The sequence below is a fragment of the Condylura cristata genome, unplaced genomic scaffold (assembly GCF_000260355.1).
Source record: "Condylura cristata isolate star-nosed mole 26May11 unplaced genomic scaffold, ConCri1.0 scaffold00004, whole genome shotgun sequence".
NCBI lineage: Eukaryota > Metazoa > Chordata > Mammalia > Eulipotyphla > Talpidae > Condylura > Condylura cristata.
This window is the reverse complement of record NW_004567105.1, coordinates 34642117-34662261: the sequence shown is the minus strand read 5'-3', so window position 1 is coordinate 34662261 and position 20145 is coordinate 34642117. Positions and strand designations below refer to the sequence as shown.

Below are 20145 nucleotides of genomic sequence, written 5' to 3'. Positions count from 1 at the left end.
AATTGTGAATTTTACACTTCCAACTATGATGATAAAGTAATACTGTTTGCTCTGCAATGAACTTGCAATATAGCATATCAGAAGCCCTCGAAATGTCTTTCCTTCAATAATGTAGAAATGCTGTAAATGGAACATTATTTAAACAAATATTTGACTTGTTTAATGTATATATTTGGCAGGACAGAATGTCAGTCAAATGTAACTTTCAGTGTCTATCCTAATAAATTTTAAATTGCAGTTTAACATAACTTCATGTTGGCTGTATTTGAACTAGTAGAGAGGAACTATCTGAAGTTCACTGCATGTGCAAATGAAGGTGAATATAAAATTCCCATTTTTTGGCTTTATAAAAAATCAAAAAATGTTTCTGAATTTAACTTATAGGCTTGTATTTTACTAAAACAAACCTTCAAATTCTTTTCAGAAGATTTGAGTGCACCATGCACAGTATGAGTTAAAAAGGACTGTATGCTCATCTTTTGGGGAATTAATGTTTTGTGTGGTTTTCTCTGTGACTGTGGACACTAACCATATTATATATGATAGTTTTCAGGGTTGTAAAATGCCATAGCAACCAGCGATACATATAAAGTTATTTAGGGAGTAACTAGGCGTTCTTGTCTGTTTTATTTTAACAAGCTTGAACAGATTTAAAGGAACAGATTTCTAGTATATTTAAATATAGCTTTCAGATTGAAAATTTAATTGTGATTCATATTTGATCAATAAACCTTGAAGTAGCTTAAATTACCTTACCATTAAAAGTGACTGTGTAATCTGCTATTCCTAATGTGAATACTATTTGTTATGTTTTACCTGTTGAAATATTAAGTTAACTAAAAAGGACTAATTGAGCAAAGGAGGGATTTGTTGTTGTTGTTGCCTAAATGTGAGACTTACTAACTTAATTTTACCCTTAATGAGATGAGAAAGGAATATCTTGTTAGGTAGTTAATAAACATTTAAACTATTGTGGAATTACATACTGTAGTATCTTTCAGGAAGAAATCTCTTAAGTTTTCATCATAAATAAAATGTTTTTAATTAAGAAAGGAAAGCAAATTATTCACTATACTACTTTTTTGTGAATGAGTAATGAGATGCTACCATCACCTTTCTCATTTTAAGAGTTTACCACTGACTAACAAAATCTTTAATGACAAAAGGTAAGCTGAGTCTTGTGCCTAACTTACCACCTAGAGCAAAATAACAACAAAATTGACCTTTTCCCAAATATGGTTTGATTTATTTTTAGGTACTTTAGTGATAAGCTTTTACAAATGACCCTACTTGGCTATTCATCTTGCTGAAAATTTTTCATGTATATGCATACATAGCCACAACTTCCAAAACAGAAGTAGATTTTTTAATTTTTTCTATAAATTCCTTTTTTAAAATCTTTTATTCTTTCAGATGCACTTATTTCACATAATTTTGTTATGAAAGTTCCCTTTTCAATAAAAGCGGTTAAATATATTTACCATAACATGACTGTTATATTCCTTCAGTTTTTATAAGTTACCTTTCATTTAGAGAAGATAATACCTTGCAAATAATGAATGACATTGATGGATTGTTGATGGTATAAATTTAAAGTATTTTCACTTTTAAATCAGTATTTTTTTTTTAGCTTGTTACTGTCCTGACTGAGCGTGATTATCAGACATTTATTTATCAAACATATCATATTCTAACAAAATAGGTTTATTAGAATTTTGAAAAGCAGCCTTCTATGGAAAAAGTTTTATTCTTTATGTTTAAGAGAAAGATACCCTGTTTAGCCTGGCCAGAGTAGATGAGAAAAGTCTATGATTTTATAAATCGAGACTCATCAAAATGAAAAATATATAACAAATTTGGTAAGTATGTAGGAGGGCAGAATACTAAAATTAGAGGGGAAACAGTGTGCATTGGATGCTGATGAAACTGTATGTTTAAAATCTCTTCCTGGTCGGAGTTTCTTTACTTACTTACATAGTTTGTGTTTGGACTTAGTAACTGGCCTAAGGGCTTTTTGAAAACAAAATTGCTTGTTGGATGATTAGCAATGTGAAACTCGACAATGCAGGCAGTATTTTGTAAGACCAAATGGACAGGCACTTTGATTTTAGGCAATATTCTATATAAAATTGATTTCTGTAATATATAAAACAAACATTTGTCAGCAACATGATTTGTTATGCTTAGAACTTTGGGAAGAGGTGATTATGCTTCAATCTGCTTATATTCCATTATGACAAATTCCCTCACATGATCATTATGTGATAATTCTAGCCATCCCCAGGAATTCCAGTCTGAGTCCTGAAAATATGTCCCTTAACCAGTTTTATGTTGTTACCTTAAAGAAAGAAATCAGAATGTTTTCCTGAATAAATAGTTTATCCATGTGAGTGTGTGTGTGTCGTGAACCTCTTTAAAAATGTTTTAGTTTGAAATATACCTGTAATCAATTGTCTCTGGATTTACCTTTTGTTTTTTCTCTCCTATTTGTACTGGATGGAAATTCTTTGTATTTCACATTTCCCATGTTTGGAGAGGAGAAAGATCAAATTTCCTTTATTTTAGCTTAGATTTTTCAGTGTTGCTTTTTAATAAACAGAGATTATTGGGGGCAGGGGTAGTTGCCACGGATTCTCTTATTTGAGATCACGAAGCAGATGCATCTGTAGGTCTCAAGTCAGTTCTCACTCAGCTACTTTTAAGAAGAATTTTTTTCTGAGATTAAATTATGTTTTACTATTAAGGCAATTGCATATTAAAGAGATCTCAGGTGAGCTATCCCAGCTTTACAATGTCATATAGACTTGTTTGAACTTCCTTTTGACCAGGTATAACGACCAGAAGTAGATTGCAAAGTACAGAATAAAAATACCATTTAGGTGAAGTCTGTACAGTTCAAATAATGCATTTTGGATAGAAATTAAATGTATGCTATTCATTTGCTCATGCAAAAAAAATTAAATTGGACACTCTAAAGGCAGATTTGTGCACTTTTAATCACATTCCTAGAAATGTTCATATTTTTATAAATGCCAATCACATATTTTAGGATGGGAGAATGTAGGTTTTACTCATCATTTCAGATAAATGTTGAAGCAGAGATGCTGAAAGCAGATAGGAGTTTTTTGTTTTGTTTTTTCTCAGCCACAATTGAAGAGATTGACCAAAAGTGTAAATATAGATAAGTCGGGGAAAGATGGTACTGGAATTTGTCATGGAATTCCAGATGATGATTTCTTTATTATCAGTGAAATTTAGCTTGATTCCTCTGTGTTTTAATGGGCAGGCCATTTCCAGTAGGAGTCAGAGCTTTGTCTGAATATACAAATGAATGATGCAGGCAGATGGAATTAAATAAAACCCAACTGGTTTGTCCATTATCTTTATATTTCAGACTGACCTACCTAAACAATTGACTTGTTTGTTTTACTTCACTTTGCCAGGGATGACCAAGCTTTAATGCATTAGTAAATTCTATTTAGCAATGCCTTGAGTCATCACAGATCATGATCCAAATATGGGAGACTGAAACTCATTTGAATTATTTTATGAAGTAACTTCTTCAAGAGACTCAGATTTCTAGTTGTCTGAAGCTATCATTCTTCTAAATTGCTCATCAAAAGCTCCTTATTACTTTGACCTACAACCTGGCTCATCTTTACCTCAGAATCTCCATAGATCATTTTGCTAAGGAGGTAGAATTTTTTTTTAAGATTTATTTATTCATACAGAATTGGGGTACAGGCCAGAGATGCGGAGGGTGAGAAGATTCACCAGAAACAGAGTGGGGAGCAGAACAGGCAGATCGATGAAGTACACTGCTAAGGGGAGCAGCAGGTGGGTCAGATGAGGTCTGCCACGCCATGTGGATCTCCTCCGGGGCAGGTGGGGATCGAACTCATGAGGAATTGACTTAAGCTTCTTATTGCAGTGCTTTAACCTGTTGTGCCACCATGGAGGGCCTCTAAGGAGGTAGAATTTACTAGCTTAGTATTCGGTTGCATTTTAGTTCTTTCTTAGAATAGATAGATATCGAAGAGCATTTATATCAGTTAAATTCCTCAAAATATTCTTGTCTTGTTAGATCTCTCTGTGGAACATATGTTGATACCACATAACCTGGACAAGTGTGGAACACTGAATTTTGCTATCTTAGATTCTGGAATTTTCAGTTACATATGCCAACCAAGAGGAAAAGATGGATGGAGCACTGACTATAGTTTAGGCAATCAGTTTAATATACTGAACAGTTTGAATAGCATCTTCTAATTGAATTATTGATTAAGATGCTGTCAAACTCTGTTCTCCAGGATAATGTAGGAGGCAGTTTGCTTGGAAGGTAACCTTTGTGATCTCTGTATCATTGCTACTGACTCTTCTGATTACAAAAGAGGTTGAGGGAAAACTAGAGGAGAAGAACCGTAAACTTTGCAAATTATCATCTTTTTTATCATTTTAGTCTTGGCCTTAATTTAGTACTTACATAGGTGAAAATAGTGACTAAGTAATAACATGGGAGCTGACATAAGGGCTGCCTTGGTTAGAATGAAAAAACTATGATGGATGATAGAATTTGTCTTTCCTATTAGATAGCAAATATACTGTGATAGTAGACTCGACACTTTTTTAAGGATGTGTTTATTTATGCATACAAGAACTAGGGTACAGGTCAGAGGTGCTAGGGCCAAAACGTTTCACCAGAGACAGTAGAGAGCAGAACAGGTGAATTGATGAAATGCACTGCTGAGGGGAGCAGTGGGTGGGACCAGGAGAGGTCTGCCATGCCATGTGGGTCACCCTCCTGGCTGGGGATCGAACTCATGCTACAGTGGCTGCAGATAGCTTCATAGCACTGTGCTTTAACTCCCTGTGTCACCAGGGAGGGCCTCTAAACTTGTAACTTTTAAGACAAAGTGATTGCAAAATTCAGAAACTCAGAAAACAGGATTATCAAAAAGGTAAAATGAGTATTACTCAATGCTTAGCTTGATCAATTAGTCCAGTTAATTTGGATACCAATGCATACATTTTACATTTTTTAACGAACAACAGAAAGATAAAATGTAACTTTCTAAATTTGAGTAGTTGCTTCATAATGCTTTGGATCCAACAGGTCTTAGTCTTGACTTAAATCTGTTTGTCTGACGCTCTCTCTCTCTTAAAAGTTAGACAGATGCAATGAATGATCTGGACTTGCAAAACTCTGGCTTTCATACATTATTAAATTACATAGAAAATAGGAGAGTATTTAGAATAGCAAAAAATGAATAGTTATCTAAATTCAGCTCAAAAGCAGATTCAGATGATTCTGTTGGTTCACAATCTCGGCTTTTATCCATTCACTGTAGAAATCTTGGAAATGTTTTATTTCTATTTACTCATTTAATTTTACCCTAGGAACTTTCTTTAAAATGTATTTTCTTATCACTATTTTATTCTATTTGAGAATACTTTTCATAACAACAAAACTTGAAATCAGACTGGGGTCTCCTTTTAACTACTTATGAAGGTGGCAGATGAATAACTTCCCATTTGTGAAACAGAAGAAGCAATAGCTTTCTTATTTAAGTAGGATCATGCTCAGAAAAAAATCACTGTGGAAATTTCAGAATTGGGAGATCTTTTTAATGCTCACATTTTAAAATATAGAAGAAATTCCATTGAAGTACCTATGAAATATGGTAGCTTTTGTCTGACACTCTACACACATATTAGCTTCTTTTATCCTATGATATAGCCATTTGGTGTTCATTTCACTAATGAGGAAATTATTCAGCGATGTAAACTATATCCTACCTAATGTTCAACTGGAGTCACTGTGTGCTGGCATTTGATTTCCAATCTAATTCCCAAATTAGAATCTTTTGATTATCATGTACTCTCAAAATTTTTACAAAGTATTTGCCACAGGTAGATTATGTTATGGCCAGTAACCTCAAATGCAGCTTGGAAATCAAATTTTGAGAAGCTTTTGGAGGGCAGCTTGTTACAAACTATAGGGATTGGAAATTTTCGCCTATTGTACTTAATAGACACAGACTTGGTCCCCAAAGAAAACCATTTTTTTTTTCGTTAGGTCTTTAGTGATTACAAAACATCTAGAAGTTTTCTTACTTGTTAAATAGAGGTGCTCCATGAAATGCTTCCTAAAGTCCTATTAAGCTCTAGAATTCTGATGATAACAGGAAAATAAGGCACGCATAATATAAATGCCCATGTTTACTTCCTTCCTTCCTTCAACAGATACTGTAGCAAGCACACCTTGTCCACCAGGCATTAATTATAGCCCTGTTTCCAGTCCAAGAGTTCTACTTGTTGCAAGGATTTCCTTCTTAATTAAGTTAAAAATTGGTGTTTAAACTAAATTAAAAATTAGTTAAATTTTTTCCTGAGTCCAGAGGACCAGGACTTCTTAGAGAGAAAAAAAAAAAAAACAAAAAAACACATTTGCCATTTAATGTGTCGCTCATCCCTTATGAACTTGCATCTAAACATATTATAAAATTAAATGTACAGTTCTGAATCTAAACTTAAAAATAAGCAAAATATGAATAAAGACCAGTAAGGAAGAAAGGACACTCTTAAAGATGTGATATGTTTGCAAATATATATAGTGCTGGACTTGGTCTGAAAAGTCAATTCCTACAAATGCAAACCTTCCCCCACCCCCACCCCACACAAGCAGTAAATACTTAAAAGGAATTGTGTCTCCATTATACTTGGATTTGTGCAATAGTTGAGAACCAAATTGCACATTCCACTCTGGCAAAGGAAAACCAAATATACGCTTACACAGTATTGCCTATGTTTTCATATTTAAAACAAAACAAGGCCCTGAAATGCTTTGTCTGTGTTCTATTGAAAAATACTATTCTGAAGAGCATTAAACATAGGAAAAAATATTAAAGTCAGTGTTGTCCAGTTCATGAAATCCTGAGTCTATGCTGACTTACAAACTAAAATCCGAACTTGTTTTGCAGCCTTTGTGAAGTTTGATCAGAATGATTAAATAATGTGGGTTTTAAAGAACAATGAAAACCTCCCAGATCGAGGCCACACAGTACAGCTAATGTGTTTCTTCTAGATGTAGTCTCAGAAGAGAGTTTCAGTTTACATGTAACACTGGCCTGAAGACCAAGGAACAAGTTTGCTTTTAACAAGTCTAAGTGATAATCATGATATTTTGCCCTTTAGTTAATGGTGTGAATTTTATTTTTCAATAGGTTTTTGTAAATGAAATGCTCATTTAAAAGTCCCCTTATTTTTCAGAACCTCTCTCTTTTTGAGAGATTTGCTTTCTCTGACTTCAAAATTCAGTGAAACCTTTTTAGAGAACAATTCAACAGATTTTAGATACCCCCGATCACATCATGGGCCCCGAAACAGAACAACTGTACAGAGAAAGCCTGGTGCAGCACTGTTAGCTTTTCAGATCAATACTTAACCTCCCTGTGTTCATGAAAAAGGATTACTACCTTCTGTTTTTATGTTATTCACTATTGGCCAAACTGTACAATTTTACAGTTCCTCCAAAAGATTGAATCAGACACAGCTTCTGTATTAGGGAACTTTATACTTATATAATTCACTATGAGCCAAAGGGTTTTTTAAAAATTCATTCTAACGTGACAAATTGCTGTAATGGAATATTTTCATTGACTGAACCGTCTATGAGATTGGACTAATTTGAAGGAAAACTCTCCCTTTGAGACCCTACCTGTTTAGGCGTGAAAGAATATGACTGAGCAATTCACTCATGGTGGCCACCCCACTTCTCATGAGAGTTGTTATCTCCATTTTACACCAAATTAAGATTTTCAGAGGTCCACCCAAAGTCATAAAGCAAAAATGGCAGGGCAGCAATTTGATCTAAATTTCCAAAGGGGAATCTGTGTTTTTCCCAGGATGTCTCCCCCTCTCCTGGTGACAAACACTAGGGAAGAGGGTGAGATTCACTGTCACTCTGGCTTTCACTTAATTTGATTCATGCCCTTATGACTGAAGGTAAAATGATGCCATTAACCCCTGAGAATAAATGATTCCTTTGTAGAGCCATTTGAAAATAGTAAACATCGATTCGTAGTGCCAAAATCTGACAGTTAAATGGTTCGCCTAAAGGCAACCAGGTTTCTTTTTGTTCTGCTAAATTACTGAGTTGGTGACAATTTTAGTTCACTAAAATATCTCCCTCTGGTAGCAAATGTATATCCACAAAAGAGAAGCAGCATTCTTAGGGGAGGAGCCCGGTTCTTAGGCTCCCTGGTCTGCTACTTGCTGGATTTCTCTGTGATCCTCAGTGATGTTCCTCACCGGGCTAACATATTGATGCCCTTCTGCAAAAGAAGAAAAATATTAATATAGTAATACCTTCCTTATAATGCTGGTGTAAAGGTTAAAATGAGTATGTGAATGACTCAGCCTAGAGCCGGGGTATGATATATATCGTATGTTGATATATGTGAATGAACTTTACAATTCTGTAGGGTTTGGGTTCATTCATGGGACCTGTTGTATAGTAATGCAGGTCAGTGTGATAGTTAGTGAGAAATTTGTGGTTTGTTTTGTCTGTCCACCTATCCGTCCATCCATCTACGCATCCATACGAGCACCCGTCCATCTGTCCACATATGTTAATCGATCATTTATCTCCATTTATTCTTAGACAGTTTGAAGAAGAGCCTCATTCAGCAGTGTAGACAGTTACAGTAACTAACTTTAGCATCATTAAACCAAGTACCTAGTGGCTGGTAACCCAAGTAACAAAAGTGAAAATGCAAAACAAGTTATCCTAGCTCAAGTTACCTTCATTTTTGTATTTAGATAGCTTTGGGATGATTCACATTCATGGAACAGTATATACTAAATGTTATTTATCCCCAAAAGTTTAAATAAATGCTTTTTTGAGAAGATGTATATATTGGCATATTTGGGGATTGGGTGGGTGACATACTTGCTTTTACTTGCAAGGTAGGTAGAAGTGCTTTGCAAATTATAGAGCAACATATCAGTACTAATTTTTGTAGCTTTATTTGTGAGATGGAAAGAAAATCTTCATATATGAATACTTAATTTCCAAAATGATAATTTATATAATTAGGGATGGGAGAGGAGGTATGTTTGTTTGGTTTAGGCAGAGATAAAAAGCAAAATGAATAGCTTTTTAAAAACATTCTCATGCATTTGAAGGATCACTCAAAGGTCTTTCAGGGTGAGTGAAGTTGGCATGGATCTATATACCATGCTGTGAAAAACAGGATAGAAGACTATTAAAAAATGGAGATGATGAGTCTAAAAGGATGAAGAGATTTTTAAAACAATCTTGATAACTAATCTGCAAACCAGAATGTTCCATCTTGGAAAAGTGTCACCTTTATAAGTAAAATGAGGTAGGAAATGATAGAACTTCCTTTTTTATTTTGCAGAAAGCAGAAGCTACTGGAGAAAAACGACCAAGAGGCAGACCTAGGAAATGGGTAAGTAATGAGACATAATTTCTATTATTTTTCATAAGGAAATAATTGTTTCTTCGAATGGAAATAACGTTCATCATTTTGATTACATGCATTTCTTACTTTGGTTTGGTGCATCTTTGAAAGGGTTAAGGCTAGAGACAGACTGATCGCCACTCCTTCCATTAGGTACAGAAGTTTACTCAGAACTCTATTCTTTCTTAGGAGTGGCTTCTTTTTCTCTCTTATCAACATGAAAAACCACCTTTCTTCAAGTTAGTAACAATGAGATGACTTGTTCAGTGGGTCAAGTAACTGAGGTTAAATGGTATTAGGAAACCTTGTGAACTGATTACAAATAGTGATAAAAGCAGATGAAATATGTATGAGATAACTTTAACATTTTCTTCTTCTCTTTGCCTCTTTCTCCTTCATTCTCTGTGTTTCCTTCCATGGCTTAGCTTTGGACACCTTTTCGTCTAAGTGGTTCCTTTTTCTTTCCACACTGACTTGGTTGAGAAACCAGACTTTAATTCCAGTTTCCTTGCTTACCTTAGTTATTTTCCATTGATGTTAGACACATCGGCATTGCCACAGTGCACTTGACCCTATAGGCAATGATGCTGTGTGGATTTTTTAGGGGCCAGAAATTTAGCCATCACTGCAGAGATATTATCACTCAAAATTTGTTCTATTTACCCTAACTCAACCCATGTTCTTCAGGTCTACCTCTCCCACTGACAGAGGAGAAGGATCTTAAAAATGAATAAAGCCATTTTTCCATATAAATAGCATCCTCTCCACCCAACGTTGTCTACTATAGGGTCTTTAGCTTTCCTTTTCTTGCTTCCTGATTTATTCTTCATGCTCATTTTTCCCTCAACTTTCTTTGTGGCTATGCTGAATTATAATTTCCTGTAGTTTTGCCATTCCTTTCTTTTATACAGCTCTGCATCACTTTCTATTTATACTTTGGTATTGCCTTTCACTTAATTTATTCATCTTGTATTTTTTTCCCCTCTGTTCAACATGTGTTGGGATTAGATTTCTTAGCACAAGGAAATGAAGATGATCTTTAGATTAAAAACATCTCAGGGTTACAGTGTAATCTTAAAGTGGGAGCTTTCATTCAGCTTTCTGGTGAATAAATGGATTTTCTCCAAACCAGGTGGTGATACTATGGACTATGTTTGACTTCCTTTAAAGTTAGGGAAATCACTTCCCAATAAAGCTACTTCTTCCTTCGTGGAAAGTCCTGGTCATTAGAAAATTCTTCCATCTGACTCTCTGTAGTTTCTGCTTACTCTCCCTAGGCTGTCCTATGAATGAATATAGAGTAGTTGTTTTCACTTTTGCTCATGGTAACCCTTCAAATATTTTAAAATAATTAGCCTATCCCCTTTGCTCTCTTTTCTTGGTGACTGTCTCCAATCGTTTCCATTTTTTTCATAAAGGAGCATTGTTACACTCTTCTGAATGTTCTGTTTTTTGCTCTTTTGAAATATATCACCCAGTACAAACTATCATATTCCAGGTGTAAGCTTTATAACCAGTAGATTTGTTACAAGTATGGTTTCAGTTCTCTACTACTCTTTACCCAGCCACACAAAACATTTAATAACAAGAAGAAACTCAAAACAGTTATTTTTTTATGTTCATGAATTCTTTGGATCAGGAGCATGGACAGAGCATGACAGAAGAGCTGTCTGCTTCAGGATGTCTGGGCTCTTAACAAGGAGGACTCAAGCAGCAGGGGTGAATTCTAGGGTTGGGGTTTAGGATCTGGACGCTTCTTCACTCATACTTTTGGCTTGAAGACTCTGGGAATGTCCAGCATATCGTCTTTCTAGTTTGGTGGTCTCAGGATAGTCAATCTTCTTATATCCATTAAGAGTATTCTAGCAAATGAGGAGGAAGCAGCCACAAGATTTTGTTTTGTTTTGTTATTTTATTTAATCTGGGACATCAAGAGGATTTACTTGCATTATATTTTAGTGGGCATACTGTTGACTAAGTTGTTATTGGTATGCATATAAAATATAGGCCTGCCAATTAAAAAAAAATTATTTATTTATGTATACAGAACTGGGGTACAGGCCAGTAGTGCAGGGACAGTGAGAGGGTTCACCAGAACAGGGGAGCAGAACAGGCAGACCCACTGAAATACACTGCTGAGGGAAGCAGTGGGCAAGACAGGAGAGGTCTCCCGCACCATGTGGGTCACCTCTGGGGCTGGGGATTGAATTCATGATGAAGTGGCTTTAGCTTCTTAGTGCTACGCTTTAACCCACTGCACCACCAGGGAGGACCTGGCCTGCCAATTTTTAAATATCTGAACTTTGAAAAGACTTCTATTCCATTAAATGAATCAATAAGAAAGACCTGTATAAGTTTTTAAATAGGCAACATAATAGAAAAGAGATAAAGTAAATTGAATTAATGTGATAAATGTTGCTCAATGAAATGAACTGTATTGTAAAAAAAAAATGCATTGAAAATTATCCAGCAGATAACTTGCATTTAGTATGTCCCACTCCTACCTTTTCCTCAGCTTTATAAAATATAATTGACATGTAACATTGTATAAGTTTAAAGTGCTCAAAATGTTGATTTGATACCCTTAAATATTATGAAATGATTACCATGGTAGCTCAGTTAATGCTTCCATTATTTTACATAATTACCATTTCTTTTGTATGGCAAGAACTACTCTCTTAGCAACTTTCAAGTACTATATATATAATACAGTATTATTAGCTATAATGACCCCACTGTACATAATATCCCCAACTCAGTCACATTACAACTAAGTTTGTACCATCTGAGTAACATCTCCCCATTTTCCCCATACCCCATTTCCTGTAAACCACAATCCTACTCTTTGTGTCCGGAAGCTTGAGTTTTTCATGTTCCACACATTAAGTGATAAAGAGTATTTGTCTTTCTCTGATGTAATAATGTCTGTAAGATCCTTCCTGTTGTTGCAAATAGCAGGTTTCACACTAGAATAACATTCTAGTGTGCCTGAGTGTTTGTATGTGTGTATTATACCTTTGTCCTTTTGTGTATAAGTGGACATTTAGTTTGTTCCCCCTTTGAACTATTTATTCTGCTCACCAGTTAATCACTGTTATGTCACTGTCTTCTTAGAAACTTTACATGACCCCAGAACTGGACACTGACTTAATTCCAGCTTGCACAGCACTTTGAGATCCTAGAGTTTATACTCACATAATGCCATAGTTTTATTTTCCCTCACTTAACCTCACACGGCAAATATTTCAGCCAATCTATAATAAAATATGGAATAATTAAGGGATCTCTATAATTTTTCTCAAAGAATTCTTCCTCAGAATTTGAGGGAGCTTTGGATTCCAGGCATCTGATCTTCATGCTGGATAAGAAGTCCATGTAAGGTGTTCAACACAAAAACCCTTACCCTTGCCTTCCGGGGATAACTGAGGTTATTCATTGACTTCAGTGGTTTCTCATTTTTATTGGCTAGGGGACTGGAAAATATGGTGTTGTGAATTGTTATAAGTCTCTGATTTGGTCCCCAAAGAAGAGTTCTAATTAGAAGGGGAAATAAAAGGAAGTTGTGTATTTTTTCTAGGCAGTGTGCTTCCTCTTTGTTTGCATGTGTTCTATTGGGTAGAATGTGTAGCCAGCCACAGCAAGGCATTCAGTTCCATGGTATCCTTTGATGGAAAACTTGTACTAAAGAAAAAATATTATTTTGTTTTCCATAGGAAATGAGTTTGTGTTTTAGAATAATTTCATTTCTTTCCAGTAGTATCATTATTGATTAATCCTTGCATTGGAGATATATTTTTTTTATTTACTAAACTACCTAAAAACTAAAATGCTTTACTTTTATTCTTGTTTTTCAAGTTCTTTTACTTTTAAAAATATGCCCTGGAGATCTTACAGTGTCAAGTAACAGCCCTGGAAAAAAATCTGTGGTGAAACCTTTTCACCTGATATAACTGAGACTAGTAGTTGGTAGATTATTCAAAACACTTACATCTTCAATGTGTCTATGCAGAATATCATCAAATTTAAGTCCTCCTTACGAATAATACTAAAGTGCATTTTAAATCTATTTGCAATTAAGAGGAAATTTTTATATTGCTGCTGATAAACTTTTCTTCTAATTGTAGCAATTTGGGTCATATGTTGATCATCAATTTGAAAAGTAGCTTTTCTGCCACTTATCTCAACACACACAAGCAAAGATATGCTGATTCCCCAGAACCGCTACAGAATTTCATTAGCAGTCCTTCCACCAATTGGCACTAGACTTTAAATATTTGCATTTCTCAAATGTACAAAATGATGTAAAAATAAACTGTTATATATTAAAAAAATTGCATTTCTCAATTTTTGCCTAGGAAAAGATTTCAATACATAACTGATGTGTTTTAGAGAGTGGTGCTAAGGGTCAAGAATTCCAGGAAATAATAAAAATGCTAACCTCAATGAGAACTGCGCCATACAGATAGTGCCTAGCACTTGTGCGGGAGAAGAAGCAAGGACTAGATAAAGAAAAGGATATGTTTTTAGGTGTTTTGCTTTCAAAATACAAAATTAACTTCCCAATGTTAATCAATGGTTTCTAGAGGAATAAGTTTGGAGATACTGCGATTGACCTAGAAGTTGACCCAAGAACCAGATGCTGAAACTGAACCTCATTTGGTTACTAGAAAGTTACTAACAAACGCCAGCTGTTTCCTTGGGTTGCTTTTTCTCTTTATTTGGTAATAGGGTGTGGGCAGTATGTAACTTTAAAAATATGCATTTGCATTCCATCTCCTTTTGGGGGGCAGTTGTCTCTTATTAAGGAGCTTGTATACACAAGCAAATGAGGTAATTTCATTTGCAAGTCAAACATGAGGATTTTTGATAGGCAAGAACTGTTTTTTTGTTTTTCTAAATTTGTAGAAATCTAGAAACTTAAATGATAATTTGAAGGTCAAGTGGGAGAACTAAGAAAGAATAAAACCCTTTACAGCTGATTGAAACTGACAGATTGAAATTCTGTGGATCTCTTTTGGAGTGCTTGAGCATTAATATATTGAGGAATCTGGAAATCTAGTTTTGAAGTTGTAAAATTAATTTTTTCACTTTTTTAAAGATTTATTTAATTATTCATACAGAACTGGGGTACAGGCAAGAGTTGCAGGGGCAGTGACAGTTTTATATGATAATAAATATATTTAAGACCGTATCCATACTGCCATGTACATATTTTTATGCTTACCTAAATCTGAATATTTGTGGATGCCAGTAAACACAAAATATTAGAAACTGTCATGTTGAATATCCTGAAAGTAATATGCCAATTTTCAAAACTAGGTAAGATAAGTAAAGCTACTATTAGGTAGATATTTCAAGGGAATATTTTTGTTGTCCTGATAAATAAAGTCAGTTCTTGTTTTGAAATTTTTTAATGAAGGAATTATCCATTCTAATCTTTTGATATTTGTCATAATAGCTATTCACTTTTGGCAAAAAAATTTCATCCTGATCTAATCAAGACCACCACCATCTCTACTCTGAATTGAAATAAGGACTTGTGCACATTGATGAGCTGAATTCCCCTTGGGCAGGTAGCTTAATTTACCTGAGGTCTTTTCCTCCTGTTTAAGTGCATAACAGGAACATTCTGTCTGTAACTAATGACTGGCAAGCATTCTAGGTTGTAAAATTCAGAAATCTTTATTGTGACAACTGGACTCAATTGTCCTGGTGCTGATGATTGAGTTTTTGCAATGTCCAGGCTCCTGCCCATCCCTGCTTTGTTTGTCCTGCTTCTGCTGCCTGACCTTTGGCCAATTCAGTGTTATTAGTGCCTCTACCACGCTGGGGAGAGTAGGGCAGGAATAGGGGGCCAACTCTGGTAAAAGCTTTGGTGGGAAGAAGACCCCAAGTAATGCCGGACATATGATTTTCAGATTATCTCTTGATTTTGATACATACAGGCTAAATTCAAACCTCAGGCATAATATAGTGCAGCCATAAGCCTTAATTTTTGTTTTTGTTTTTTTTATTTATTACGTATTCTTGCTTATAATACATGTGATTTTAGAAGCCAGATAAAACATCTTCAGGATGCTACAGGAAGCAAAAGTTTCTTTGTTATTATTTTTTCAGTTTTGATTAGTGGCTGCAGATCAGGCTTGGCTTAGCAAGCATTTGCTTCTGTTCAAATGCTTAAGACTTTCACACAAGTCCACTCTTAAATTACTCAGTTTGTGGCATTAATTCTTTAAATTCAGGCAAAGGGGGGTTGACTTATGGATATACTGGGAGACTTCTGTTTGGGTGTTCAGAGATCATAGTTAGCTATCAAAGAGCACTCACTGCATGACCAAGGGAAGCCTGTGTTACCACTTCGTGCTTTGGTTTCAGTATATGAGCCTAGAAAATATACTTTGAGTTTCACTTGGAACACATGATCGTGCAGAAGACTCAGCAGAAGATGTACACGACAGACATAGGAGAGACTGCTGGAACACTTTCTGTCCTGTTTTTTTGTTTTCTGTTGTTACTTTTTGCTTGATGGGACCATTTAAACCCCAGGGCTCTAATTCCAACACCCTTTTGTTTGTGACTTTCTATTTGTCTCAACATTAGTAGATAAAGTCTTCTGTCAGAATTATGTACCTAGATCTGTGCTTGGCCCTGGAGACATAGAGGCCAACAAAACAGTTGGTAGCTGCCTTTGGGATGCTGGCAGGCTGGAGGGGGGGGCGGGCAAACAGGAAAACTGGTGCCAGTCATCAGGTTGATTTGTGCTTTGGATATTGTGAGGCAATAGAATTAAATTCCAATTTTCAAGTATTTTTTTAGCTCCTTAAACTTAACTGTTTTTCCACAGAAATGATTATATTCTTGGCCCTCTCTGGTGGCCCAGCGGGTTGGAGCACTGCTCTGCAAAGCTAAGCCAAACTGTTGCCTTTTCAGTGCAAGTTCGATCCCCAGCCCTGGTAGTGACCCACATGGCATGGCAGACCTCTCGTGTCTCGCCCGCTGCTCCCATCAGCAGTGTATTTTTCAATCTGCCTGTTCTGCTCTCCACTTTTCTCTGGTGAATCCTGTCACTGCCCCTGCACCTCTGGTCTGTACCCCATTTCTAGATGCATAAATAAATAAAACCTTAATAAAAAAGAGATGATTATGTTATTTTCCAAATCTTAATAGCACTCTGTCTCATTATTTGAATTTAGCTAGACAGCTAAATATGATTCATGAATTAGTTATACCACTGGGCTTGAAGTTACATACTCTTACTATTGCCACAGCATATATGCCAGTGTGAAATGTATGAAAACAGTGAATCAAATTTTATCTAGGTAAAATGAATCAAGAAAGATAGATGATAAACAGATACAGGCTCCAAAAAGAGAGGGGCAAAGTATTTAGAAAGACCACCTCAACATGTTGATCTGGTTTTTTCTCCTTGTTCATGCCGAATAGAACTATATATATATATATAATAGTTAAAAACATTTACTATTAAGGCAACTTAATCATACCCTTTAATATTTCTGAATAATGCTACCCTTTGTATTTAAAAATTAACTTTGGAGTTAATTTTTAGTTTATCATGTTCTTTTTACCCTCACTGCCAAAGTGATTAAGCCCTGAGTTACCTGGATTATCTCTTTATCAAGGCAAGTTGCTCATGGTCACCAGTCCAGTATATAACTCAAAAGGTATTCATAGTTTCCATCTCACAGGACTGTTTTGTGAGGATCAAACATGAAGTTATCAAAAATCTGTGTTTGGTATGTATGTGCCAACTCTCAAAGGTATTATTTTGGTAGAACAGTTCAGAGTACCACAGGTCTTCCATACTATTTTTAGTGTGCATAAAGTGTAGCCTTTGAATTTTTATTTCCCATTGATGAATGTGGATTTGAATCACATTTTTTTGTCTTCACAAAGGTTATAGTACAACCTGTGGGTGTCAACGCCTTGTCTGTCATATTTGCGAAGTCCTGCTTACATCTCCCCAGAGGAGAGGTGAGCTCCGGCCACCATGTCCCATGCCATGCAGACAGTGACTGTCTGGCCCAGTATTTGTTCCCTCCCCTCATTTCTAGAAATAGCTGCCTTCTTTCCAAAATTGACTCTATTGCTGTATGTCTGAAGAGAATTTTCGTCACAGTTTTGGATCATTTGAAAAGTAGAAGAGCACTTTGTTGGCAAAATCTCACAAAATAATATTCTAAGGTAACTTCTAATTTTTTTTTCTGTAAGACTCACTTTAACTGCCTGTCTTCCAGCTCCTCTACTTCTAGGTTTATTTTGCGCTAGCATAAAAATAAAAGAAGAATCATTAATATCAGTAATTGTATGTGTTACTTTGGCTTCTTCAAGGTCATTCTAAAGCACTTAAAGTGGCATATAAGCAGTGGGTACACAGATGAGGCCACTTGGAGGGAAATCCACTGTTCTGGTTTATGTATCTGCAGGAGTAGGGACTTCACAAGTGGGGTAAAACAGATAGCAATGTGCAGACTTAGAAGTCAAACAGTCACATTACCCATAAAAGAAGTGAAGGTTAGCCACGTTTCTAGACAATCCAAATATTTTCAGGAAGCACCACAGCCCTGGGAGGTAAGAGAATTACCTTATGTGGGGGAGCAGGGAGTCATAATATTATGACTGAGAATAATATTCTCTGTTGCTGGATCTGGGGTAGAGTTGGGATGTGCCAACATGGCCCTCCCTGTGGTCCCCTTTTGACTTAAGAGACTGATGAGCCCCTTAGGAGTTTAGAGGAGAGGATGGAAAGTTAGTGTGTTATAAAGCTGCCCATTCTATAACATTTTCATTTTCTTGTGCTTGCACTGAATTTCTAATTTCTCCGTTTGGAGTAAGTATAAATTTTATTTTGTATTTCCTTTTTCTTACCTTTATATATTCAACAAAAATGAACTCATCTCCACCCCAGAGCCTCCCCCTTATAATTGCTGTCATAGCAATGGGATAGAATTTTTAACAAAGTTCTGTTTGGATTTGCCAAGAGTGCTCACTTCCAGGCTATCAAACCAAGGCAATGGTGGGTCCTGTGGGGTTTTGTTGTTTGTTTATTTTTCCTTTAACAGTGTTCTCCCAGTTGTAGCTATTTTTTCTCTGGACATTAACAATTAATCTCTGAATCACTCAAGCTGAGGATTTTGAGCATTGCTTTGCATCCATTGAAATAGGCAAGGAGCTACACAAACCATTTAAAAACCATCATTGTATAAACAATAAAAATGGTGACTTTATCTAATACACAGTCTCCATCTGTTTTGCTGGTAAATCACTACTATCAGTGACAACCACTTGACTTTTTCAGTTACCACCTACAGGTCCTGCTTCCTTGTTGAGCCCCTTCTTTGGGGTTCTTTATGGTTCATAAGGAACCAGTTCATGCCATACCACCTGAATCATTTTATGACCTGCTATAATAAAGCAAATGGGTTTATGCACATCATGGGATTAAGAGTATGTCAAGTTGGGCAGGGGTAGACCATCTGGCCATGATCACAATGGGAAGAGTTCCCTTGTGACTGAAAGTTTTTACTCAAAGAGCTTTCTGTCCAGGATTATTATAATGTGGTATGCATTTATCATTACTATTTGTTATTCTTTTAACTAAACATGTTACAATAAAAATGTATACCCCCACTTGAGAAGTTGACATTTTATATCCTTTTACATCCATAAGGCAAAGACAACCTTAAATTCTATGTGAAAATTTAGGTGTCTTAGTTTATGATTTTATCTTTCTTTGAATTTTTGGAGTCTGAGAAAATGTTTACATTAATTTACTGGCAGTCTTGAAACCCTCTTTTGTAAAAAATCTTCTCATAAATGTGAAAAGTCCTCTAGGAAGGAAAGTACATGAGCACCTTGGAAATGGTGTGCAGGTTTAATTACCCTCCCTGTGACAGGAGGGTCTCTGCATGTTCAACCTGAATTTTTCCTTATATGGTTTTCAATCCATTTCCTCTTGTCTTGCTCTTAATGGCGATAGAGAACATCTGGTATGTCTCTCTTCAAAACAAATCTCCCTGCTGGGGGTAGCACAAAATGTACACACTTTGGGTCCTCATAGATTTGAGGTTGACTTTAGTCCTTACAACGTACTAGTCATATGCCATTTTAACCTCTCTGAGCCTAAACTTGTCTTCTGTGAAATAAGGTGGACAACTCCTCCTTTGCAGTTTTAGCTGAAGTACCCAGCTCTCCGTGAATATTAACAAATATTATAGGTTGTATCACTATTTAAATCTGGGAGAATTTATTAAGTCAGCTTTTCCATGATAACATCCCCAGGTCTTTCATGCCTTGTTTTTCTAATCTGCTAATCATGTTTCTAGATGAGACTTCACATGGTTTGGCTTATGGAACAGTAGGTTTTCAGGAAAGATGGAGCTGACTGACTTTCTGACTAGCTGTGTGACTTTGGATCAATCAGTTGACATCCTTAAGCTACAGTGGAGATAATAATTATGATACATTTCATGCATTTTGCTCTGGGTTATAGTAAGTAGTAAGGATAGCATAAAAATAATTATTTATGTCATATGGATCCAATAATAGTAAGATAATAGCAGTAAATATATCCAGCAATTAAAATGTAGTACTTTAGGCCCTCCCTGGTGGTGCAGCGGGTTAAAGCACTGCACTAAGAAGC

General features: G+C 35.7%; 1 protein-coding gene across 1 annotated transcript in view; it reads left to right on the top strand.

Moving 5' to 3' along the window:
• Positions 1-20145, top strand: part of HMGA2 (high mobility group AT-hook 2) — a 126196-nt gene that overhangs the window by 3773 nt on the left and 102278 nt on the right. Inside the window, exon 3 of the mRNA XM_012735150.1 lies at positions 9423-9473. Coding sequence (XP_012590604.1) covers positions 9423-9473 — 51 coding nt within the window. The remainder of the gene's footprint in view (positions 1-9422; positions 9474-20145) is intronic.